The sequence below is a fragment of the Aethalodelphis obliquidens genome, unplaced genomic scaffold (assembly GCF_003676395.1).
Source record: "Aethalodelphis obliquidens isolate GAN/ISIS:26980383/991018 unplaced genomic scaffold, ASM367639v1 scaffold7, whole genome shotgun sequence".
NCBI lineage: Eukaryota > Metazoa > Chordata > Mammalia > Artiodactyla > Delphinidae > Aethalodelphis > Aethalodelphis obliquidens.
In genome coordinates this window covers 43,738,102-43,765,427 of record NW_020837951.1, presented here as the reverse complement: position 1 = coordinate 43,765,427, position 27,326 = coordinate 43,738,102, and the positions used below count along the sequence as shown (strand labels likewise).

At 38.8% G+C, this 27,326-nt stretch overlaps 1 protein-coding gene across 3 annotated transcripts in view; it reads left to right on the top strand.

Annotated features, from left to right (window-relative positions):
• PCSK5 (proprotein convertase subtilisin/kexin type 5) overlaps window positions 1–27,326 on the top strand; it is a 447,761-nt gene that overhangs the window by 156,560 nt on the left and 263,875 nt on the right. For all 3 annotated transcript variants that reach the window (XM_027105664.1, XM_027105665.1, XM_027105666.1), the window contains exons 6-7: window positions 2,064–2,152; window positions 5,458–5,630. In XM_027105664.1, the coding sequence (XP_026961465.1) occupies window positions 2,064–2,152; window positions 5,458–5,630 (262 nt within the window). The remainder of the gene's footprint in view (window positions 1–2,063; window positions 2,153–5,457; window positions 5,631–27,326) is intronic.

The window sequence follows — 27,326 nt, the reverse complement described above, 5'->3', positions numbered from 1 at the left end:
TACGTTCCAAATAAAGCATTTGGAAATATATTTGCAACAGGTATGATGGAAAGGCAATAAGTGATATGGGCAAAAAGCATGAAGGCGTTATTCAGAAAGCAAGAAATAGAAATAGCTAATAAATATTTGAAAAGATGTACAACATCAAATGTAATGAGAAAGGATAAAGAGGGAAGCAACAATGAGATAATATTTTTCAAGTCTGCTTGGTAAGGATGAAAAAGATTGAAAACTCATACATAGGGGTTTACGTACACAGGGTTTCGTCCAGATATTTTCTCCGTTCTTCATATTGTCATTCAACTTGGCTTATGGCCTGTCTTTTTTTGTCACTAATTAAAATTTGGTGTTTTGTAGTACTATTTATCAGTCTTGCAGTTTTTATGAGGTTCGGTTATACTACTTTTATCTTCTGTTGACAGTGTGACAGTATATTCTGTACTCTTTGATCCAGTAATTCCACTTCTAGAAATTTGTCCCAAGGTATATAAAATTTTGTATATACAAAACTGTTCTTTGTGGCCTCATTAATACTAGTGAAAAAATGGGTAAATTTCCAGAAATAAAGATTATGATGTGTGTGTGTGTGTGTGTGTGTGTGTGTGTGTGTATATACACACACACACATATATAGGTATATGTATATAGGTATATGTATGTAGGTATGTGCCATTTCTATATAAATATAAAAGATTATATAGAATAATAGTAATCATTTAAATGATATATAGATTAATCTTTACATAAAAAGAGATGCATGATATTACTGAGTGGAAAAAGCAGGATATATCTCTGGTGTGTGAACTGGTGTGTACCTATCAGTTGTAAGCAGCTACTTGTTTATAGTTGCATAGACAGTAGTTATATCCCATGATGAGTGTGTAGAATATGCTGTAAAATAAAAAGTACCAGAACCGAATCTGGGGTCCTGAGTTCTAGTCACTGTTGGGCTATTTTTGACAGATCTCTTTACTTCTCAGGGCCTCCTTAAGTGCCCTCATCTCTAAAAATGTGGGAAGGGAGGTGAGCACTGACTACATTAGCATAGAAATACACCACAGTGGTTGTCACGTCCCGCTCCCGCATCCAGGGCAAGCATTAGTCGTCAGTCCTCGCTTTCTTTCTCTGGGCTTAGCCATTCCTTAGAAGTGTTCTCAGCACGCACCGTATTAGGCCACCCTTTCTAAACAGATTGTCCTTTGCACTTGACGCTTCTTTGCCATCCTTGGATAAGATCTTAGAAGTCCTTTAGCTAAATGATTTTTCTGATTAAAGAACTAAGTTATTGTGGTGAGAAATAACAGGGAATATCTTTCAGAAAAATTTTGTACTTTTCTGGCCGCCACATCTTAAAAAAGCAGTAAAAAGGTGAACACAAACAGGTAAAATAGGTTTTGATAATATATTTTATTAAGTACAATGTATCAACATGTAATTGATATAAAATAACTACTAATGCATTATTTTATGTTGTCTTTTCACATAAGATCTTTGAAATCCAGTGTGTATTTACAGCAATCTAATCTTAGATGATGAATTTTCTTCATGAGATGAGATCTCATTAGATGAGATCCTTGATGTATATTTTAATTTCCTGTTTAAAAAGTAGTTTCTCATACCCATATTCTTACATTTTGTAATAAATGAACTGAGTACTCGTTTTTAAATTTAATTAAAATTAAAAATTAAGATGTGGTCACAGTAGCCGTATTTCAAGTACCTATTAGCCATATGTGGCTGGCGTTTACCATATTGGACATCGAAAGTTCAGAGAATACAAAGGAACATACAACTTGATTTTAGCCTTCAAGGAGATTTTCTGGTTGGGAAAGCAAGATATCAAAAATAAGCATACAAGAATGTAATCCAAAACAGAATGTAATTAAGTGTAAGTGTAAAAGTTTGCCATGGACAGACTTAGTGCTACTTGGGTAAGAAGTTCCAGAAACACCTACAGCTTGCTACATTCTTCACCACTTTGAAGTCTGAGTGGTGTCGAGGATGTGTTGAGTTTGGGAGAATGAGGTGTCTTCCTTTAGAAAGTGTGTGTGTTCTCCCTGCAGGCACGGGACCCGCTGTGCTGGAGAAGTGGCCGCCGCAGCAAACAACTCTCACTGCACAGTTGGCATTGCTTTCAACGCCAGGATCGGAGGTATGGGAAACAGACACGAGTGAATGTAGAAACAAGCCAAGAGCTCTCACCCTAACTGGTTTTCAGAACCCTTTTCTGAACTGAAGACAGGCATATGTTTGCATAATGGAGTTTAACTACTGCTGACAGCAAAATGACTGTGTTAACCTGCGTTATTAAGTGGCCCCCCTAAAGCGTTGCAAACACAGACATTTCTTTCTTTAAATAGGAATGAGAAAAGGTTGTCCAATAACGAAGATGGGGTCATTAGCATCTATACCAACTTGTACAATTGGTACCTGGGTCAGAAAGAACTAAGGATATAAACAGGCCATAATATCTCTATGGAAAGAAGCATTTTGAAATTCTGTCAAAGCAGAAAATATTTTTTTTCTTTCCCATAGGCTTTACAAAAAGTTCCTTTTAATTGTAATTAAAAGGTAAATAGTAAAATCTCCTTTTGTAGTCCCAGAGTATAGTAATGCTATTACCATTAATAATTGCAGGTTATATATATATATATATATATATATATACACACACACACACACACACACACACACACACACACACACATACACAAGCTCAAATATACATATACTTACTACAAGGACCAACCAAAGCAGTGTAAATTCAGATATTAATAAAACAAACTCTTACTTTCCCATTTGTAATCATCTTTCTTAGTATAGCCTGGTGACACAGCCACGCACAAATGGGAAGAAAACATTGTAAGAGATGGTATAGATCCTACTGGCTTTGAAGGTGTTCCTCTAAGCATCTTCTGAAGGGTTTCATAAGATGAAGCTCCTCGAACCAGGCTGACATCCTTGTTTCCAATATACTATTTGTTTCCAAATGGTAAACAGAGTTGGATCTAAAAAATAGAAATGATAGTCCTTTCTAAGGTTAATGTAGATGTCTTATAACATGAAATAATTGGGGTATATAATGACGGTGCTAAGGAAAGGTTTTCTGAGACTGTCTTCTGTGTCATTCCATCAGTAAATTTGACTGCTTTCTTTCTTTCATTTCACCAGGATTCCTAGAGTGTGGCAGCTTATTAACCAGTAATTAGCAGTACTCTTGAGAGCATCTGCTCTGTATCAAGGGCAAGGTTCATGGAGGTGTTATGGAAAGGAAACAGACATCCTCTGAAGAATAGTGAGGGTGCTGGAGGCCCCTGCTCTCCTCAGGATAGCTGGATGACTACAGTGGCTGTCCAGTCAACCCTACTTGCTGTCCAGCACACACACACTCACATACACAGACACACACCTAGGTCCCTATCATTACTATTCAGTACTAACCCAGCACTTCTGACCTTGAGGGAGTGAAGGGATGAACTTGTGAAGTTCACAGATAAACTGCTGACCTAGCTAAACAAGACCTCTAAAAAAATGAATGAATGGCAATGCCTGACAAATGTTCTTTCATCCTAAAAGCAAAAACATTCTAAATTATAAATTTAACCCCTAGACCCAAGGCATGAAGGCTTGCAGTTAGTTAAATGAAGAAAAAGTAACCTTTCATTTTTAAACTTGAGAAAATAAAATCCTTACCAGTTTTTGGTCAGAAAATTAATATTATGCTCTAGATATGATTTTATCAAGCATGTTTTCATGGACGTCACATAAATTTCACGGTGTAGAAACTGAATTCAGGTGCTGTGTAGACACTCCTGTGTTTAGACATACTGATTCGATTATTTCAGGCCTCCTTGTAGTGGTAAAATAGTTCCATTTTATGCTTTTAAATAGAAGTAAGAATATGAAATATTTCCTCTTTATTTGGTAAAAACCATGCAGATGAGTTTTGAATATTCAAATGGCTGCTGAGGACCCAGTATGTGCAGAGCGTCCTGCTGGGTATTTTCCTCCCACAAAATAAACTGCTGAAAAGCTTTCTAAGTATGCTTTACATTCCATAATTTTTAAATGGACTTGTTCAGAACCTTTGTTCTCCACATCACCTGTTTCTATACATCTCCTTTAAAAATACACAAGCCTAGAAGAAAAGATAGTCAAGAGATAGAGCAGCCAAATGCAACATCTTTAGGGATGCTTTGGGGAAATTTAAGGGTGGGTGTTTGTTTCCCCCTTTTGTTGGAAAAAATATGAAAGGACAGAGTGTCATATCTGTCATGTAATTTAAAATGGTTTAGCCTAATATTTATATTTTTAGATGAAGAAAATGTGGCAAAATGTTAACAGTTGTTGAGTCCTGGCTGTATCCGGGTTCATTGTCATTTTTTCTGTTTTTCTGTGTTTGTTATTTTATAGTTAAAAGTTAAACATTTTTTTAAAAGTACAAAGAAGATATGGTTCCTTCAAGAATATTTTTATATTCCACCAGAATTCCCACCTCAAACCACATAGGCTCTAAAGCTGCCCGATTTAGGGTTTTATTATTTAATCCTCATTTATTGGTAACCAAAGAAAGTTGAAATCCTACTAGATAACGTTTTCCTAAGGAGTAAATTTGGTCTATAAGGACATAATTTTAAAATAATACAATGTTTCAGTGATGGTATTTAGCTTCAGCTTAAGGAAAGATATGTTTACTTATTAGGTGTTTTGTTGTTATTGTGTGTCTGTAAAATAAAAAGAAAGCTTTTTATTTGACAATTTTTTTTAGTATCTTAGTGTCTATTTTTGCAAATTAAGGTTAATAATAAATTCCTATCTGTCTGGTGGGAATACTTACATGAAGATTAATGACTAAACATTGCCAAAACCCTTTGAGAATTATTTGATGTGTAACATACACAGAGGGCATTCTCATTTATTATTTGACTTATAATAACTTGGCTTGGCAAAGAAGTAATACTTTAAGTTCACATCAGTATTTCAGATTAGGAAATAATATTAAATATGGAGGAAATTGGACCACTCTAACTTGGCGGCTTTCCAAATTTCTAAGACTGCTGAGGTTAGAGTGTTTTATACCAATTATGAGCACAAGGTACCTAATGAAGAGAAGTTTAGGGAAGATGGATTGCTTGAGGCTCCCTCTGTCAAGAGACAAACCTATCCCTTAAGACAGATAAAGAGAAGGGAAAGAATGTGGAAACTTAGAAAAAGAGAACAATGGCTAAAAACGTTTTTAAAGAAGTTTTGCTCTTCTACATGGAATGTAACTTCCTTTCCCCCCAAGAAAGCTTCAGAAAAGTCTTGCACTATCCTTTTCTGAGGAACATATGCTGACTTAGTGTTGATTTAAAGGTTATTCTTTCCTTAAAAAAAAAAAAATGCTACGATTGAAATATATCTTGGTCTGTTTGAGTGAAGCTTGTGTTAGAGTTACTTCCCCTTTCTGTCTTACAGGAGTTCGCATGCTGGATGGAGATGTCACGGATATGGTTGAAGCAAAATCAGTTAGCTTCAACCCTCAGCATGTGCACATTTACAGTGCGAGCTGGGGCCCAGATGACGATGGCAAGACTGTGGATGGACCAGCTCCACTCACCCGGCAAGCCTTTGAAAACGGTGTTAGAATGGTAGGTGTTTTTTTTTTTTTATTTTACTGGAGTATAGTTGATTCACAATGTTGTGTTAGTTTCAGGTGTACAGCAAAGTGATTAAGTTATACATACACATATATTCATTCTTTTTTAGATTCTTTTCTCATATAGGTTATCCCAGAATATTGAGTAGAGTTCCCTGTGCTATACAGTAGGTCCTTGTTGGTTATCTATCTTGTATATAGTAGTGAGTATGTTTATCCCAAGCTCCTGATTTATCCCTCCCGCCCACATTTCCCCTTTGGTAACCAGAAGTTTGTTTTCAGTATATGTAAGTCTGTTTCTGTTTTGTAAATAAGTTCATTTGTTTCATTTTTTTAAAAATTAGATTCTACATATGAGTGATATCATATGATATTTGTCTTTCTCTAACTGACTTACTTCACTTACTATGTTGCTGAAAATGGTATTTCATTCTTTTTGATGGCTGAGTAATATTCCATTGTATATATGTACCACATCTTCTTTATCCATTCCTTTGTTGGTGGACATTTAGATTGCTTCCACGTCTTGGCTATTGTGAATAGTGCTGCAATGAACATTGGGGTGCATGTATCCTTTAGGATTATATTTTTCTCTGGATATATGCCCAGGAGTGGGATTGCTGGATCATATGTTAACTATTTTTAGTTTTCTGAGGAACCTCCATATTGTTTTCCATAGTGGCTGCACCAACTTACATTCCCACCAACAGTGTAGAAGGGTTCCCTTTTCTCCACACCCTCTCCAGCATTTATTATTTGTAGACTTTTTAATAGTGGCCATTCTGACTGGTGTGAGGTGATACTTCGTTGTAGTTTTGATTTGCATTTCTCTGATAATTAGTGATGTTTAGCAATTTTTCATGTGCTTTTTTGGCGATCTGTATGTCTTCTTTGGAAAAATGTCTATTTAGGGCTTCCCTTGTGGCGCAGTGGTTGGGGGTCCGCCTGCCGATGCGGCGGACACGGGTTCGTGTCCCGGTCTGGGAGGATCCCGCATGCCGTGGAGCGGCTGGGCCCATGGGCCATGGCCACTGAGCCTGTGCATCCGGAGCCTGTGCTCCATGGCGGGAGAGGCCACGGTGGTGAGAGGCCCGCGTACCGCAAAAAAAAAAAAAATGTCTATTTAGATCTTCTGTCCATCTTTTGATTGGGTTGTTTGTTTTTTTGACATAGAGCTGCATGAACTATTTGTATATTTGTATGTTTTAAAAGCACCTCAGCTCAAACTGTGTTGATTGGTGATGACTTTCATATGAAGCCACCTCTGAAATAGTGAGTTTCCAATTCTCCCGTCTAGAGGAGTGCATGGAGCTCTAGGCTGAGTCAGTAGACAGGATTGTGCATTGTATCTGTCCTGCAAATAAGCTAAGGGCTAGAGAGTTTCCTCTGATGAGAACAGAGGTATATTTGGATGCTTAGATTTGTTGAAAAGAAATATTTATTAATATGAATATTAACATCATTAATATTCATCAATATGTTAATTTTGGATTTGGAGATATAAATTCTTGGAACTGTGAGACTGAGAATTGGAGATATTGAAACCCTCCAATTGGTGTTGATAGGTCATCCAACAGTGCCCTTCTGGGCATCTCCCTTGTGTAGTCCCTTCCCTAGCTTCACCTCTGTCCCAGGACAATATTATTTTTCTGTTCCCACATTCCCTAACCAGGCAGCTTAATTCATCATCATTTTCCTTGATTTCACTAAAAAAATTCACTGACCACTCCTCTCCCCCAAATTGACCATATAATCTAATGTAATAAAATATCTGTTTCAAATTACAGATCTTGAGAAATCCTGTCTTATTTAAATTAAATTAAAAAATAAGGGTTATACAGTTGTAATACTCCACCAGAAGCAACTCCTTTCTCTTTCTTACTCGTGAATGCACCATTGAGTGATTTAAAGTATACATTTTTAAAATTTATTTTAAAAAAGTTTTTATTGAAGTATAGTTAATATATAATATTATATAAATTACAGGTGTACAATATAGTGATTCACAGTTTTTAAAGTTTATAATCATTTATAGTTATTACAAAATACTGGCTATATTCCCTGTGTTGTACAATATATCCTTGTAGCTTATTTTATAACTAAGTTTGTCCCTCTTAATCCCTACCCCTATATTGCCCCTCCCCCTTCCCTCTCCTGACTGGTAACCACTAGTTTGTTCTCTATATCTGTGAGTCTAAAACGTACATTTTAATCATGTTCATGTTTGGCCATTGTTGATCTGGGCCTAACCTCTTTTTGCTTCCTCATCTCTTTTTTCTTTTTAGGAATGTAAGCGTACTCCACTCTTTTTTTTTTTTTAATTGAAGTATAGTTGATTTACAATATTGTGTTAGTTTCAGGTGTACAGTAAAGTGATCCAGCTAGGTATGTATTTTTCAGATTTTCTATCATAGGTTATTACAAGATATTGAATATAGCCCCCTGTGCTATGCAGTAAATCCTGTTGCTTATCTATTCTCTGTGTAGTAGTTTGTATCTGTTAGTCGTCTACTCCTGGTTTATCCCTACCTCCTCCCTTTCCCCTTTGGTAGCCATAGGTTTGTTTTCTGTGTCTGTGAAGCATACTCCACTCTTACTACCCATTGGCACATACTGCTTTCTCTACAGTATGTGGTCTTTGACTCTCTCCCATGACCTACTACTATACAGACAAATCCTATTTGACCATCAAACTTCAGTTAAACTGCTACCTCTTCCCAGAAACCTTCTCACTGCCCAAGCTAGAATTTAGTGTACGTGATCCCTACCTTATTTTTCCTATACTTTGTATTCTTCCTGGTATGTATAGTCTTTATCGTATTGTGCTCTCTGTCAGAGTTTTGCATGTATCTTCTTCACTAAATAGTAAGTTCTTGAAGAGCAGAGCTTGTACTGTACGCACCTTTGTGGGCTTTGCAAAACCCATAAAGTACATTGAATTCTAGTGAGTACTCAGTGAATGTTTGTTGAATTTAATTTAATTTACTGCAAACTATGCTAACCATAGGGTTGTTATAAATTCAGCCCAGATTTGAAACAGTGGAATGCATGTAGTTGATTAACGTAACATTGCAGCTGGAGTACAAATAATTACGATTCTTCCACCTTTGTGGGATTGGGGTTAGGGTTTTAATCAGAAGTCTGAGCTAAGCCGTCTCCTGGTTATTCTGAAAGAGACTGGAGGGAAAACTTCTGCACTTGTTCTGTATGCACTTTCTAACTATCGTTAGATTTGCTTCAGACTTTTCTAGCTCTGTCAATTCTCAGCTACATTAGAATGCTCTGAAACTAAGTTGTTGGGTAGAATTTTCCTTTAATCACCAGTAACCTGGTGATTTCATTACCAAAACCTTGGGCTGCACATTACTGTTCTTTCCCTCTCTGTCATCAGTACAGTGGTTATTCAAGTTAAGTCACTCATGCTTAGTTCATATTTAATTTTCAACTGTATGTGTATGACTCTTAACATAATAAAGAGCAATCTGAAATTTCTCATTAAAATGAATCTATTTATGTTAGTAGTACACATAGCCTCATGAGTATATAGAGAGAGAATGTCCTATATTCAGTAGCTATCATTAAATCAGGTGATATGGACCAATGATTTTCAAATTGATTATTGCTAGTGAATCTTTCATTCAATGGAAATCTTAACTGGAAGTCTAATATATAAAACAAATACAAATGTGGTACGTTGGTGGAAGGAAAAAAGAGCTAATATTAGAAACAAGATGATCTGAAAAAGTTATTCAGATATACAGAAAGATTATATTCAGAAATAAATAATTTAAAAAAATTTATTCTATACTCATCATTAATTATAAAAGTAATCCATGCCTGTTACAATAGATCATTACTATAATGATGAAATTAAAATAGATTTTCTTGTCCAACTAGATAACCATTGCTAGGAGTATGGACTACATCTTCCCATACTCCTGTGCACGTTCGTATACCAAATGGGGATCATATGTCTTTGCGTGTTGCTGTTTTCACCTAACAGTGTATCATGCGTATCCTTCTGGGGCAATCCATAGGATAGGACTCATTCATTTTACTCTTTCAAAATTTTTGGAGTATGGATATCCCATAATTTGTTCAACTTTCCATTGAGGATCTCTCAAGGTTTTAATCTGGGAAAACAAGGACTTTAGTTTTAAAACAGACCATTTACTTTTAGAGTTAAGGCAGTAACAAAAGAAGTAACTCTTAAAAAGAACAAATTATTCTGACTTCTAGCATTGCACATCTAATTATGGAAAAGCAGCGGTGACTCATTTAAATGTGTTAAGATCAGCACGAGAGGGTTTTTATGTGTTTAATATACATGGGCTTGCGACTTAGTCTAGAGTTGAGTCTAGGATTTGTCATTTACTGCTCTCTGACCTGATTTAGATCAAATTACCTCTCTGCTTCCATTTCCTCATCTATAGTAGGGCAATAATAGTATTTACTTACAAAGATGTTACGAGTGCTAAGTGAGATGATAATGCATATAAAGCAATTGACACAGTACCTGGAACATAATAGGTGCTCAAGAAATACCATATATATGTTTTTCTTTCTTTGGAAAAGAGATCATGTTCTTCCAGAAAACTTTGTATTTATTCTCAGCCCCCCATTCTTCTCTCCTATAGCATTCCACACTGTGGAGTTCTAGATGATTCCATTTAGTTACTTGTAGTGGTAGATTAAAAATAATCTGATGAAAGTCAGCATAGACTTTCTGAGTTCTATAATGTCATTTATTTTGTTCTTCCTATGTCTATACTCACCTTCGATTTTACTTGCCTTATAAAAGCTCATCTTCAGTTTCATCAAGATAACCTCTCGGTATACAAATTCATTTCAGTTATCCATGTTTGTGATTTTTGAAGCAGTATATTAGATAGCCTTTTCCAGGAAAAAGAAATCTTTCATTCTTCCACTATCAGGCATCAAATGAGTTGGTAAATTTTATATTCTTTGAGATTATTTTAATTTGTGTTCTTTGTATAATATATACTTTCAAATATATGGAAAATAATTGGATAATTACTTTGTACAAAGTTAGATTATAGAACACAATAATGAAATAAATAAGTGATTTATTAGCTGAGTGATTTAAGGAATGAGGGAATAAGTGACTAAAAATAATTCCTTCAAGAAACTAGCTGAAAATCTATGTGGCAGTCTAAAGTCACCGTGACTTTAGACTGTTGCAGTTTTAACTACATCATCTAGAAACTACAGGAATTGGAATTTCTTCTTTTTATTAAGTTTAGCCAACTTCCGCACTGTAGATAAAAGACGGAAGAAGACGTCTAAGTTTTATACATAATACATAAAAGTTTCCCCATTCTAGCAACAAGACGAAACAAACATAGAAACTATCAAGACTATTTGAGCTAAGGAGAAGTGTTATGAATGCAATTAAACTGATGACTGGGGGGAAACAGAACTGATTTAGTTAGGGAGGACAGGGAATCATCTTTGAGGAGGTGATATGTGAATGGAGACATAAGTGATAAGAAGCCAGTTAGGTGAAGAAATGTGGAAGGAATGCTCTGTGCAGAAGAAACAGCAAGAGCTAAAAAGTCCCCTGAGTGGAGAACGATTAGGGTGTATCTCCAGAACAGAATGCTAACTTGGGTGTTGGGAGCAACAAGAACAGAAAGTGGGCAGTAGTAGACGGCCACAGAAGTAGGCAGGGGGCTAGCTCAGCAGGGCATCCTAAACCATGAAGGGGGCCTGCCTTTTAATCTGCTACAGAAAGCCAGTGGAGGTTTTCAGCAGAGGTAGTGGCCTGATGGAATACACAGTTTTAAAAGATCACTGCTGTGTAGAGAAGGGACTGCATGTGGGGCAAGGGATGGGAAGGCAAGAGAGGAAGATTGAAATTGTCCAGGAAAGAGTTGATAATGAGTTGGACTTGGGTGTCAAGACATCTGGAGAGATGGGTGGCAAGAGAGAGAAGCTTAAGGATCAAGAAAGCTTTCACAAAGGAAATAAATACATTTTGCTCAGGGAGTCCAAGTATAGATTGCATCCATGCCTTCTGCTTGCTAATCAAAAAATGTAGCAAATATTGAATTTCAAAGTGCTCCCTATTTGTTTACTATCAGATAAGTATTTGGCCTAGTAAAATGGAACACTGTTTTCAAAGACTTTATAACAAAATCAAAATTGATTCCATTTATAGCCCCTTTAGAATTAATGTGCCAAAACTGCATTAGAGAAACTATGTTAAACAAACCATGTCACAATTGACAACTTGCTCTTTCTCTCAAAGATGGCACTATGTTTGCTGCTACAGAGCTATAAAATTAAATGCAAGAATTAGAAGTATATCATTTGGGCTGCATGAAAATAATAATAGTAATACATTCAACATTTGCGAGACTACTATACTATAGTTACTCTCCTAAGCCCTAAAATAGATAACTTTTAATCTTCACAATAATTTCATAAGATATATACTCTTCTCCCCAATTTTGTAGAAAACAGATATTCAGCATAGCTAAAGAAGTCAGAATGTGGGCCTCAACGAAATCTAATAGATTTTTTTTTCAAGTTGTCATTTCTGTTCTGTTTGGCACATCTGTCTTCCTCCCTCCATCTGTGACCACATACTCTAGCTTTTCTTCTGTTACCATGGTGAATTAATTGCTCTTCTACCTGAGTCCACTGCCTCCAATTCTTCACTTGACCCCATTCCTTCTCACCTCATCAGTGACATGGCTCAATCAGATAGCTTCTCTTTCATCTTTAAAATTTCCCTCTCAACTGTATTATTGCCGTCCACAAACGTTCACACTGTTAATTCTCCTATCTCAAAAGAGAGAGAGGAGAATCCATCTCTGGGCTCCTATCTCCTTCCAATTACTGCCTCATTTTTTTTTTTTTTCACTTTGAAACAAAATCCCTTGAAACTGTGGTCCATACTTGCCCTCTACAACCTCATTTGTCCTATCATCTGGGAAGCCACGGCATCAGGACTCTGCCCCATCATTCCACCGAAGCTGTTCTTATCAAGGTCACCGTGAAACCCAGTACTCTTCTCTGAGTTCTTATCTAATTTGTCCTGACAGGGACTCCTGCCTGGTTCTTTCTATCCACAATATAGCATACATGCACTCCAACCCTTCAGAACCCCCTTTTGGCAATTTTTATCCCTTCTTCTATGTATTAGATTTACTTACCTTGTTAATTGATTGTCTCCTCCATGAAGGCCCTGAGTTTGACTGTTTTGTTCTCTACTGTATCCCAAGTACCCAAAACAGTGTCTTTTACTCTGTAGGTATTTAGTGAATGAATGTATGAATGACTTCCGTGCCAATTTGCTGCATATACTGAGTTAATTTTCTTAAGGGTCACACTTTCATTGTTTTTGTTTAATATTTTGGAAATGAGTTATTAACATACATTGAATAGTCTGGTGATTAGTGTACCCAGACTCTGCATTCAGACTCTTCAGTGGGTCCTAATACCTTGCCTTTTTCAAGTTAATTAGCCTCTCTGAGGATCAGTTTGTTCCTCTGTACAATGGAGCTAAATGCTAGTAATTAGTTTATAGGACTATTATGAGGATTATATGATTAATGCCTGTTAAATACTCATCAGAGTTCCTGGAACATAAGAATCTCTCATTATGTTATGAATCTTAATCATTATCATCACTAAAAGGGCAAGAGTAATGAAAGTGAAATACTGATTAATCATGTAAATATTATAAAAAGTTTTTATTGTTCCAAATCTCTGGGTTTAATCAATTTCATATTGCTGAATGGTCCTTAGGGAAGGTAAGTATATAATCTTGAGATTATTATTAAGGAATGGCCAAAATAAATGGGAGAAAATACCCAAGGTTTTCTAAAGCTTTTCCGTAAAACACTAATTAATAAAATGCTAAAAAGTGGGGGGGATGGAGGGATTTTGCTTTCAAATGCACTTGAGAAACACCACTTATTATATGCGTCCTTTAGAAATTTAAAAGCATATTAAAGGCTCTGAGAAGTCCTGCAGTAGAGATGTGTTTAAGTTTATTTAATCAATGTTCTAAACTTTAACCACACCAAAGCTTTTATTTTCATGACTTTTTTGAATTGCTGTTAAATTTCACTTTAAGTTCTTTAGAATTGCTTAGTGAAAATTCAGCTAAACTTATTAGAGTCAGAATGTTAGAACTGGAAATAATTTTAGTGATTGGGTTGTTTTTACCAACACTAATGTATTTATTTACTTGATGTCACTGCCATTCACCCAATCTCCCTTCCTAAAACTCATCATTTCCTCTTTTCTTCAATCTAGTCATCTAATAAGTCTTTCTTTCCTGTACTACTTCTGAAAAGTCTGTGGAATCTGCCCTCTTGTCCTCACAACTAGAACCAACATCTCTCGTATAGACTTTGGCAATAGCATAATTTCAAAACTTCCATCCTCCCGGCTTGAGCTTCAACTTTCAATTCAGCATGAACACCACAGCCACAGAAGTATTTTTATATGTAAATCTTGTCATTTGTCTCCTCTTTAAAACTCATCACTGCTCCCTGTGACCAACAGGGAACATTCTGAGCTTCTTAGGAGAGCACATAGGGTCTCTTACAATTTTAGCAGGAGTCTCAGAATCAAAATCTTGAGAAAAGATAGTTGAAAAAAAAGTTGCTCTCATTCAAACAGGTACGATTTCACTTACCATGGGATCCTTTGGATTGGCTCCTCGGTATGACTGGCAAAGACTTCCCTCAGGGGAAACTCTTGGCTTCATCTGCCCACACAGTTCTAAATAAGAAATGATTTTATAAAATGAGTGAGTTGACTGACAATGTTTCAGAGATAGGGGACCCAAGGTTTGGTGTCAGAATAAGGAGCTAATTGCCTAAAATTGTCTTTGATAGACTCTTTCTTCATTTATTTCTGGTTGCATTCAGGAAACACTCACTGGTGGTTATAATATTCCAGGCACTTTTCTAGGTGCTAGTGGAAGGTGAATAATACTCAGGACTTGTCTTCAGGGAGCTCACCATGTAACAATGAGTAAAGGTTCTAGACAAAGAGCCATCAGACTCCCAGATCTGGTGAACAATAAGGACAGACTAAAGTACACACGATAACAAAACGTACTGTGTGCAGTCTAGTTGCCTTGCAGTCATCTTTTTTGCCCTAGTTGGGTTATTAAACTTTAATGATGCATTTGATAGCATCTAATGCATTGACAGCATTTCACAGTTTCCTGACAAGTGTGTTTAATAATATCCTTTAGAAAACAAGCGAAAAACATAGAATTGAATCTTTTCTTTTTCCCATAATCAGAAAACCCTGTATTCGGATTACCAGTACTTCCCTGATTATTTTACTCAAAAAATATTTCTTAACTATTCACTACATACCAAGCACTGGTTTGACGTTTAGCTTAATGTTTTATCTGGAGAAATCATGGGGCTCATTGTAGGTATTGTAGGATCATGGCTTATAGTGTTTGCTTTGCCATTTATCTGCAAGTATACTTTCAATTTCAGATTCTTTTTATTTGAGCATTTTAGGCTTTGGGGTTATCAATTAAGGCATTACAATGAATTCATGACAGAACCAGTGTCAAGGATGGGGAACAAAAGTAGGTGAAATCGGAATCGTTGGTCTCTAACTCCCTGTTGGAACAGTGGCCTTCATCCCATCCTCACTCTGCCCTTCTATTCAGGGGTCCCGGTGGAAACTAGTCTTTTATGAAGTCTCTGGTTAGTATATCTCCTTTCTATCATCAATTTCCTTTTCAATTCACCAGATTTTACAACTGATTGAATATTTAGAATATTTGCTGAAAGCACAAGCATGCTTTATTTTCACACATTGTCTCATTTACACACATGCACACACACAGTTTCTTCACCCTTAAATTAAAGGCACATGTTCACAAAAACAGGAGAGAAGAGGTATAATGAGCTTATATAATAAAGCAGTAATAATAATCATAATAAAATGAACCAATTCCACTCGGGAAGGATATGTTTTTATCTGATACACACCCAGCTGTAGCAGGCTTGGTACCCATTTGCATTTTAGTAAATGACAGATTGTTGTTAAATTAGTTGGCAAATGTTGTAAAACTTTGAAATAATATATGGGCAGGCAAAGATAGACAAGCGAGCTTTTTTTAATATCAGTTTCACTTCATGAAAATTGACTTTATTTATTTATTTAAATTTATTTATTTATTTTTGACTGCGTTGGGTCTTCGTTGCTACGCGCAGGCTTTCTCTAGTTGCGGCGAGCGGGGGCTACTCTTCGTTGAGGTGCGCGGGCTTCTCATTACAGTGGCTTCTCTTCTTGCAGAGCACAGGCTCTAGGCACGTGGGCTTCACTAGGTGTGGCTCGCGGGCTCAATAGTTGTGGCTCGTGGGCTCTAGAGCGCAGGCTCAGTAGTTGTGGCTCACGGTCTTAGTTGCTTTGCGGCATGTGGGATCTTCCCGGACCAGGGCTTGAACCCATGTCCCCTGCATTGGCAGGCAGATTCTTAACCACTGCGCCACCAGGGAAGTCCCAAAAATTAACTTAAACTGGAGTTTATTTTTAAAATCCTCCCTTAGAATTTAACTATGTACTGATGGAACTCTGTGTTTTTAGAACTTTAACAAAGCTAAGAAGTGACTTGCCAAATGGACCCAGTAGAACATTATCCATTTTGGAAACAAAGAAATAGATGTTTTCATAAATACATAGGTGGTTTCACATTCTGTAATTGAAGATTATCTGATATCCAAGTGTCAGATTTAGATTACTGTATTATTGTGAATTGTGATGCGTTTATATGGAAAGAAGCACAAATTTATCCTAGCCTTGTATAATGCACGTCAGGTATTTATTGTCACCTTGTTTTTAGTTTAGAGATTTGTTACTAACACTGTGACTGGTTTTTTTTAACTTTTGCAAATTCCATTCTAATTCCCTTTGTCCTACTCACGGATTAACCAGATATCAGTAACAGTCCTCTTTTCTTTTAGTTTGTTTTGTTCAATTTTTAGTGACTCCTGGGCCACCTGGGGATAAATGAAGTCCATATCACAGGAGTCATTCTAATATAGTCTGGATGTCCCTGTTATAGGGAAGATACAAAATCATACAGAGGTTGGATTAGGTCAACTTGAGGTTCATACCAATTCTGAGTGTCTGTGATTCTAAACATAGATTTGAAAAAGCTGATGGGGAGGACAGGTACATAAATTTCCTTCAACAAAACATGGCAGCAACCAGAAAAGAAAGGCCACTGTGTAATAAACAAGGGTCAATTGAACTGAGTTGATAGTATCCAATGATGTAAACGTATATATGGCTTTTATTGCAGACTTCTTTTCACTTGCCCTGAGCCTACATTCCTCATCTTTAAGAGGAAAACGATCACATTTAATATTCAGGATTGTAAACATTATTATGATTATTACCTCTGATAGCCTCTCGAGTTAGGCATAGGGATAATTTTCACAGGACATCCCCCAGTTTCAAGATTTGAAAACCAAGTCTTGGCAAAGTAGGTAACCTGGTCATTAAGAAGCATGACTGTGGGTCAGACTCAGGTCTGCCTTCCGAACCTGTGCTCCTCGCCCCCATGCTCCGTGTGATACCTGCTCTGAAGAAGTGCGTCATACAGGCCTGTCTCCGCATACTCAGCTCTCGGCCAACAGTAGTTTTAATTCTGGTCATGAAAGTGAACACGGCATCAGGGACCTTGCTCTCCTCTGGACTCCTGGGAAATTTATCATCTAGGCAAACTGATTTGGCATATCCTGAACTTCACTAGCTTCTCCCTTTTTCTTCATCCCTGGATGCAGTCTGTGATGATGTCGAAAGTATCGGCTTTAAAGTCACAAAGACCAGAGTTGAAATCTCAGTTTGGTTTCTCTCTCAGCATTTTGACCTGGAACAAGTTACTAAGTTATCAGAGCTTCCGTTTCCCTGAGACAAGGCTATGATAATACTTTATGGAGCCATCGTGAAAACTGACTGAGGTCTCACATACACAGTGCTCAGACCAATTGCTGGTCTCCCCCCGAGAGGAAGGCCACCGTTCGGCATCTTTAAGGACCCTAGAGTATCCACCACAGTCTTGTAAATAATATAAGCTTAATATCAATTGTAATTTTTTCAGAAGTGTGATTTGCTTTCATTTGAATCAGGATTATGTTTATGGGAAGAAACTGTAAGGGGCTGATTTTCTGCCTTTCAGAAATGTTATGAGCTACTCCACAAAAGGTCAAAGTCATTGCTTCATGGAGTAGAGGCCTGTGACATTCAAGCCCCAGGATGGGCTTCAGAGAGCGGCAGCTTTGCTCACCCCTTCAGAGCTGAGCTGGGAGTTGGAACCAGCCCACAGGAGGCATTCTCTACCCCAGAGCTAACTTAGAGAAGAGTATTAACTTTTCATTATTGCTGGAGTATCCATCCTTCTTTCCAAGTGCCTTTCCAAACATTTACAATAAATTCCTTTCATACCCCTATTGATAATAAATGTTTTTATTCTCTGTGAAAGGAATTTCTCAAATTCTCCTTCAATATAATTTAAAGGTGATGGTATCTTTCTGGGCAGTTTGAAAATAGGGAATTAATGTGAATATGGAAAATATCCTTCTCCATTTCATGAGTCTGGCTCTCCTGAAAGTCTGAGCATGACATTGCATTTGCTGTGCGATGATCCAACGTGGAGAAACCTTTGGGAGGTATGTCTCTTTTTCCCTCAAAATGGGAGTGCTGGGATGGTGAATGTCCAGAATACCTGCGATGGTGCTGTTCATTCTTGTGATTATTTCAGAGGGCAGATGACATTCAAACGTACTCTTTCAGTTGCTTGGAATGAGAAATTGACAAACCCAATCTGCATGCTTCTCCCCGCCACCGGTGTTAGCCTTCCCCAGGCCCTGGGAAAACTGCTGGAACAGGGCTCAGAGCTTACAGGACTGTGGGAGTGACCAGAAGTAAATAATAACCTGAGTCTTTCTGAGGCTTCTTTGAGTCAGATGAGGAAGACAAGGGCTGAGGAAAAAAAGGGGATGGGCATTGATCAATATGAATTGACCATAGATAAACATGAAAAGCAGACAGTTACTTGGGGATTGTTGATTTGGCAAATGAGATAAAGCAGGAAGGGAAGGGTTTTTGGGTTTGTTTCTGGTTTTTTTGTTTTTCCTCTAATGCACTATTGCTAAGCAATATTTCTCTAAACCACGTTGTTAAGCATTTTTAGGAATACCCAGTGTCAGTACTAGTCAGTGGGGATGAGCATTGGTTGAGTTGAGACTGGATTATCTGGTCCTAGCTTTTCTGCCACTGAATGGCTCTGCTCACTTTAGTCCCTTAATTTCCTTACGTAGAAATGTAAAATTTCACTGTACGAACCTCTTATGTGTCCAGCTTTAAATAACATCCATAGCACATTCTTCGCCTCCACATTTTTATTATGTGGAGTTTCTAAATGTACAGCGAATCTGCAGGTTAACAGGAATAAAATTATTTGCTTGAAAGCATATTTATTTCCATTAGTAAACACACCTGGTTTTTATTTACTCCTAGATCTTCTACTATCCTTTCTCCATGAAAGACTGATTTTCTTCTTCTAATTCTACTTTAGAAATAAACAAAGTAAACGAAATCTACCCTGATGTAATACTACTCCCAGGAGCCAAGGGTTACACCATTGAGCACTTGGTGATAAGGTGGAAGAAGCTGTATTATGTGTCCAGGTCCTCTGTCAGCTCTTCTGAAGAAAGGGAAGCTCTGATGACAGGACTGATTCTACAAGCCTTCAGTGAGCTGATGCTCTATTGAATTTATATTCTGGCAGATGTGGTGAATAAGCAACTCAATTTGGGTTTTTTTCTTCTTTCTATTCACACCATAAATATAAAAGTAGCTTTTTATCAGGAACCTGAATCTGGGGTAGTTCTGTATTTGCGCTGTTGATTGATTATTCTTTACACTAGTCTTTGGCCATATGACTGCAAGTGTCCTTTTAGAAAACCGAGCTAAGGTCACCTTTGGGTTCCCTGAATTCAGTGCATCATGCTTCTCCTTCATGTACTAGAACACAAAGAATATCATGGAAAGACCCTAAATGTAGATATAAGTGGCATTTTTAAATGTGGCATTTTACCAGAAATGCTTACAACTGTTGTCACCAGCAGCTGGTCCCACAATCATAATCAGGCTCTCTATTCCTTTAAAAGGGAAGTCGACTGCATTTGGTATGCTCCGGAAACGTATACAATCGATTTTCATTTGTGCCGGATAAAATTAATGTCATCACGAATAACTGCATCTAATATTTTTAGTGTGTTATTAAAAAGTCAACAGAACATAAAAAATTGCTGGGCTTCCCTGGTGGCGCAGTGGTTGAGAGTCCGCCTGCCGATGCGGGGGACACGGGTTCGTGCCCCGGTCCGGGAAGATCCCACATGCCGCGGAGCGGCTGGGCCCGTGAGCCATGGCCGCTGAGCCCGCGCGTCCGGAGCCTGTGCTCCGCAATAGGAGAGGCCACAACAGTGAGAGGCCCGCGTACCGCAAAAAAAAAAAAAAATTGCTTAATATATATGGCTTAGCGACCTACTGTGTACACAGCAAATCAGAATACAGAAAACCTGATGTGGGGCAGAAAAGGTGGGTGGGGTTGAGATGGAGAGGAAGAAAGAGGGGGAAATGAAGTCCTATCACTTGAGAAAAGGCAGGAAGACAAAAATGCGGAGAAATAGGTTGCCATTCACAAAAGCCTTCTTTAACTGCATTTGTATTTTCAGTCTTTTTCTTTCATCAACCATCCTTTGATAGGCTAAGTAGCATAAAATGAGATTGGTGAAGACACTCCCACAGAGTGTTTTTTGTAAGTCACTCGACCACTAGGGAAGTCCGACAGTTTGGTTTTAAAATGCTTAGAGTCATTCCTCTGTTTACCTTAGTAATTCTGAGAGCACAATAACTAAACATTCTGAGAGCAGAGCGGAATCGAGGGAAACCTGTATACTCTGCACGTCGGACATTCCGACTTGTAGAGTAGATCTTAAAAATGAGAGTCAGGTGTGCTTATTTTCCAGGTGAGGATACTTGTGTCTGGCGAAGTGAGCACTTCAGCATGGGATTGTTCCTGATAAAAGCAGTAATCCCTGGATTCCTGACCCTCAGAGGCCACGTCTCCTTCTTTTACTCCTTTAAAAACGTCTCATATCTGCCTCATTCGATTCCCTTGGGCTTTGGTGGGGAGTGACCCAATTTATTTCCTGGGTCCAATTCCGTCTCATACAATTAAATTTCCCTACCCCAATCTCCATCTTGCCCAAATGCACTGATTGAGGAAGCAAGTCTTGGGCTTTAGTCTTTCCCAAAGACTTCTGATTACGTCTGTCTCATGACTACGCTCTCTTGGTGTCTTCCCAAAGAAGACTTTTTCCCACCAGGTTACACCAGTGTTGTCTCCAAGGCATCGGAAGCTGTGTGCTCCTGATTTGTTTTCAATTGTGGATTATATTTCTTTTCAGATTACTTTTCAGGTCACCTTTAAGGAGCCTTCATTTTCATATGAATCATCTGTCCTACTGATGATCATGATTCAAAGAGTTATTAAGTATTTAAAAAGTAATATGGGGACTTCTCTGGTGGCGCAGTGGTTGAGAGTCCGCCTGCCGATGCAGGGGACACGGGTTCGTGCCCCGGTGCGGGAAGATCCCACATGCCGCGGAGCGGCTGGGCCCGTGAGCCATGGCCACTGAGCCTGCGCCGTCCGGAGCCTGTGCTCCGCAACAGGAGAGGCCACAGCAGTGAGAGGCCCGCGTACCGAAAAAAAAAAGCAATATGTATTTTTAAATTCTGAAACAAACATCTTGGGTGAGCTACAAAAACCTTTCCAAAGTTTGTCATTGCTCTTGTTTTGCGTTTACGTCATGATTCTGGACCCAGACCTGTTTCTTTCAGTGACCCCTGCTCTGTTAAGGAACAGGATTTATTTTGTCAGAATGTTTTTGAGCTTTAAAAGATGAACAGTTCTCTCTTCACATCTCAGCTACCCAATAGTTGTAGGTGTCCTTGTCTTTCTCCAACCTCTTCCAACCTGAAGCCCCTTTATCTGTGAACCACGTATGGAAGAGCTTCCATAGAGGGCTGCGCTCGTCTCTCACTGATATACGAAGATCAGAAAAAAGCAGGGAGCAGAGCAATGAGGGGCTTTGGTAAACTGGGTATCAGGCTGTACTTGGAAGACATCACACTTAAAAGAGAGTTCCTCCTCCTACAGTTGTTTTACTGTGTCTCTTCATGTCGACACATACAGATATGTAGGTTCTGATCAGACTTATTGGTCTCCCTCTCCTGTCTCCACCCTACTCTCCTTACATGATAGTGTGCCCATTACTTAATGTTACTCAGTTTTTTTAATCTGTAGAAATGCATGTCTAATTTGCTTGACGTTAAGTAATAGATGTGAAAGCACCCAGCACAATGTCCCGTCTTTTGTATTGCAAGAAGCCTCTGGTCACTTAGTCATGTCCCTTTAAGAATACAGTTGACCCTTGAACAACACAGGTGTGAACTGCAGAGGTCCACTTTGAGGCGGATTTTTTTCTTCAGTGGTAAGTACTATAGTACTACACAGTCTGCAGTTGGTTGAGTCCACAGATATGGAGGAACGGTATATAGAGAGGGCTGACTCGAAGTTATACATAGATTTTCAACCGTGCGGAGGGTTGGCACCCCTGTCCCCCACCATTGTTTAAGGGTCAACTCTACTTTCTAAGCAATATGGAAAAGAAGTAGTATTAAAATACCAAATACAATCTAGCTGTATTGGCTGAAAAATTATCACACCGTTTTAAAGAAAGAAATTTAGTTCCATTAAAGTCTATACCTCTCTAAACCTGACTTGCAATGTATGATTTAATTGATAACGCAGCATAAAGTATCCTTTTCTGACCTGAACCACAAGAAAATCCAGTTTTTTTCTAGCCTTTAATAATAATGTTTATGGCGTATATAAATTAACTTTTGTAGGGCATACTTGAGAAGAAACACATACACAATTAGATAAATACACAATGAAAGAGAATCTTTAGAATTTGGTCAAATTGGTCCTGTGTGGGGCTTCCCTGGTGACGCAGTGGTTGAGAGTCCGCCTGCCGATGCAGAGGACGCGGGTTCGTGCCCTGGTCCAGGAGGATCCTGCATACCGTGGAGCGGCTGGGCCCGTGGGCCATGGCCGCTGAGCCTGCGCGTCCGGAGCCTGTGCTCCGCAACGGGAGAGGCCACAGCAGTGAGAGGCCCACGTACTGCAAAAAAAAAAAAAAAAAAAATTGGTCCTGTGTGGATTTCACAGTATATTTCGCTGTAAATTTACTAACTTTTAACTTGGCACCCAGTTAAATTAGAGGATTCTTTTCCTTTCCTCATACAAAGTTATATTAATATAACCAGTTGTAATCACAGTACTTTACCGAACTATACAATAATGTTATTTCCTACACTTCGGGAAAATACGTGTCTCAAAGATCCTTTTCTCTTTATAATATTCTGCCCACCTTCCCTTCTCCCTACATCCCACATTAAGATTTAATTCTTAAATTACTCTGAGCTTTAGAGAAATGTCCAGATTTCTTTTTACCACATATGTTTTGGTTTTCTGAATATTGCCCACTAATGAAAATTCCCTGTGCATCTGTAGTAAATAAACCTTTGAATTGCTAATTGTTTCAGATCAGCCCCCGAGATCTTTAGCAGCTGTCTTTATGGCATTTTCAGCCCACAGATTCAGTCTGTTTGTTTCTGGGATTTTAATCATCAGTCATACACACAGGCGCAAAGGTCAGGTTGCCTTGTAGACAGAGTGGTGGCAACATCTGCATGTGCTGTAGCCTCCACGGGGGTGCGGCTCCTCCTTTATCTCCTTCTCTCACCTTGTGTTAGTCAGCTCAGGCTGCCGTCAGAGAATGCCACAGCCTGGGTGGCTTAAACAACAACAGTGGATTTTCTCACTGTCTGGAGGCCAGACGTCTGGAAGTGCATGAGCAGGGTGCGAGCAGAGTTAGGTTCTGGTGATGCCTCTCTCCTCAGCTTGCACACAGCTGCCTTCTTACAGTGTTGTCACAAGGCCTTTCCTCTGTGCACACACTTTTGTTGTCTCATCTTCTTAAAAGGACGCCAGTCCTGTCTGATTAGGGCCCCACCCTTATGATCTCATTAACCTTAATTACTTTTTAAGGGCTCTATCTTCAAACACAGTCACCCTGGGAATGTGAAGCTACATCTTCCATTCAGTCCTCCAGCTCCCTGTCTCCCCTTCTCTCCACAAGCCTCATGCTCTAGGGTACTGATCTCTATGGGATCCAGGTCCTCTGGCTTCTGCTGGGGTTCAGCCTTGGGATACATTGGCAAAAAATGGGAGAGAGGGAGGAAGAGACTGGGGTCTTGCTCAGCACACATTCCCCTGGCTTCTTCCCTGCAGGGCCGACACGGGTTGGCGAGTCCCCTGACCAGATTTCAACTCCTATTAGCCCCTCTGTCTCCCGTTTCAGTGACTCCTCTCTCCCTGGCTCCCTTTAGGCAGTTACTGACCCCATACCCTCCTTTGGAGTTTGCCTTTGCCATGCCCAGTGGAATTTAAGCTTTGGCTCTGGCCTTAGTGAGCATTTCCAATTCCCAGTTTGCTCATCTGTAAAATAATGATATAGACTTGAATTGTGCAGAATAATGTTTGTACAGTCCTTGGTACGTAGTAAGTTTCTGTAAATGTTAGCCTCTGTGGTTTTTAGTGCACAGTGAACCTTCTATGTATAAAACGCTCCTTGATTATAAAACAAAAATTATCTCTTGGGCTTCCCTGGTGGCACCATGGTTGAGAGTCCGCCTGCCGATGCAGGGGACACGGGTTCGTGCCCCGGTCCGGGAGGATCCCACATGCCGCGGAGCGGCTGGGCCCGTGAGCCATGGCCGCTGAGCCTGCACGTCCGGAGCCTGTGCCCCGCAACAGGAGAGGCCACAACAGTGAGAGGCCCGCGTACCGCAGGAAAAAAAAAAAAAAGATGTTAAAATAAATAAAGTATTATCTCTTAAGAATTAGCCCTAGGTTTTCCCTCTCAATAGAGGAATAAATGTGTTTGTTTCTGTTTATAAAAATCATACATGGTCACGGAAGGAAGGTATAAAAAGAAAATAAAATTCTTTCCTAATCTTACCAAACAGGATAAGTTCTACTACATCGTCACTTGATGGTAGCTTTAAGCGTAAAACTGTACTACACGTTAACTTCATCGCACACACATGCACATACACTTTTTTCTAAACTGAGACTATACTGTATCATTTTGTAGCCTACATTTGTAATGATATTGCAACATAAAAGTACCTTCCGAACATTGTCTTATTATTCTTTTAAAATGAAATACGTTTTTAGAGATCTTTTCAGTCATAATTTTACACAGATACATGAATGAGATTGTGCCATATGTGCTTTTTCATCATTTTGTGGGTTTTAATCTATTATCTTGTTATGGTTCTGTTTAAACCAGGTAGGTTTTGTCATTATCTCACGTGTTCTGTTGACAGGTCAGGTAAAGCTCTGCTGTGACCGTGCTTCTTCCCGATGACACAGCCCCTCAGTGTGTGATGGGGAGGGCACATTTTGGTGATGAAATGGAACCTTCTTATTCTTCCCTGGCTGCGACGTTCTGTCTCTGACGTATAGACCTGAGTCAGTCGCCAGAGTTTCTCAATCTGGCCACCCACACCATAGTGAGGAGTAATTCCCTCTGGAGAATTGGAAGCATTGGACAAAATCCTTAGTTTATGATGGGTTGGTGATTTTTGCATCCTTCTCTATGTTTCGTGAATATTTGGATGGGAAACTGAAGGATGGTAAACCAGGTCCAGCTGTCTAGTGGCAATAACATCCAGAAGTTCCTCCCCCTCTCCATGAATTTTTCCCATTCCTGTGTAATCATATTGCATTTTTCCACATTGAAGGGCAAAAAGAAATCCATGCTCAGGTCAGGTCAAATCCTGTCATAAATATTCTGTTCCCTGAGGATTCAAGGTCAGGGAGAGTTTATCAAAGATACTCCAGATTCTTTGTCATCTCTCTTTCCTTGGCTCTTTTTTCCAGAAATTCCAGGACAACACTCCAAATACTTTTTCCTCCACCTGACACCAGAAGAGCTGGGGCCTGGAAAGAAGAAAGAGGTTTAGTCATCACTAGCTTTGGGACTTTGGTTCGCACTTCCTAATTACAAAGTGATAGACTTGACCTACGTGTCCTCCAGCATGCCTTGTAGTTTTAAAATGGTAGACTTTCTGAAGGATTCAGCTGTAACTGTTCTGAGAGATGCTCTTCACTTTGGCTTATGTTTCTCTTTTCTTCTGAAGATCTCATCTTACAGAGAAAAATAGTCCATATGCTTCAATACATCTGTGTTCTACGTTGCTTCTTCTCCTTAATTATTTTATGACCTTAGGAAAGTCTTTGAGTTTATGCCAAGTTTGGGCATAAAGCATGTAAGAAAAACTTCTTGGGTCTGGTTGAAGAAGGTATCCACAGTCAAATATGTTTGGAAATTACTTCAGATCGTGCCTCCCTCTTAGTTTTGCAATGAACCGTCACTCACTAAAGACTCTTAGAAGTTCTGCAATAAGGGAACCTGTTTAATTTTGCTTAATTCAGAATTTCCCAAACATATTTGATCTTGAAATCCTTTTATTTCTGGTAGCATCCATAACATCCCTCATAATTAATAACCCTGCCATGCATAGAGGAAGCACAGCTCTGGAAGGAAGGCATCATCCCAAATTCTGCCCTTTATTGGTGATGTGATCTCAGAATAAATACATTACCTCTGTGCACCTCACATTGCTCATATATCAAATGCGGGTACATAATAGCGGCCAGTTCATGTGGATGAAGATTTATAGGAATATAATATGACTATGGTGATTGTGACTAATAATATTCCAACTCTGAGGTCTGGCTGTCTGGGTTCAAATTTTGTCTTTCCACTTACTGGCTTGTGACCTTAAAAACATTACTTCTTTACCTCAATTCTTTATCTGTGTGATGGGGACAAAAATTGTACCATTCTCACAGAGTTGTTGGAGGAATTCAGTCTGATTCATGTAAAACATTTAGAATTGTGCTTGGCCCACGGTAGGTACCTAGTAAAATGTTAGCCCTTATGATCCTCACTGTTTGTGCTCTTGTTACTTCTATGACTGTATCAGGTGAAAGGTAATATTTTAGTTTCTTTTTTTAATTGGGATATAATTGACATTAGTTTCAAGTATACAACATTAATGGTTCAATATTTGTATATATTTGTGAAATGATCACCACTGTGAGTCTAGTTAACATCCATCACCATACATAGTTACAGTTTTTTTTCTTGTGATGAGAAAGTTTAAGATCTCTCTTAGCAACTTTCAAACGTACAATACAGTAGTATTAACCATAGTCGTCATGCTGTACATTGCATCCAGATTAGTTTTGTCTTTTTTTTTTATAAATCTATTTATTTATTTTTGGGGTGCGTTGGGTCTTCGTTGCTACGCACAGGCTTTCTCTAGTTGTGGCGAGCGGGGGCTACTCTTCACGGTGGCTTCTCTTGTTGCGGAGCGCGGGCTGCAGGTGCACGGGCTTTAGTAGTTGTGGCTCGTGGGCTCCAGAAAGCAGGCTCAGTATTTGTGGCACAGGGGCTTAGTTGCT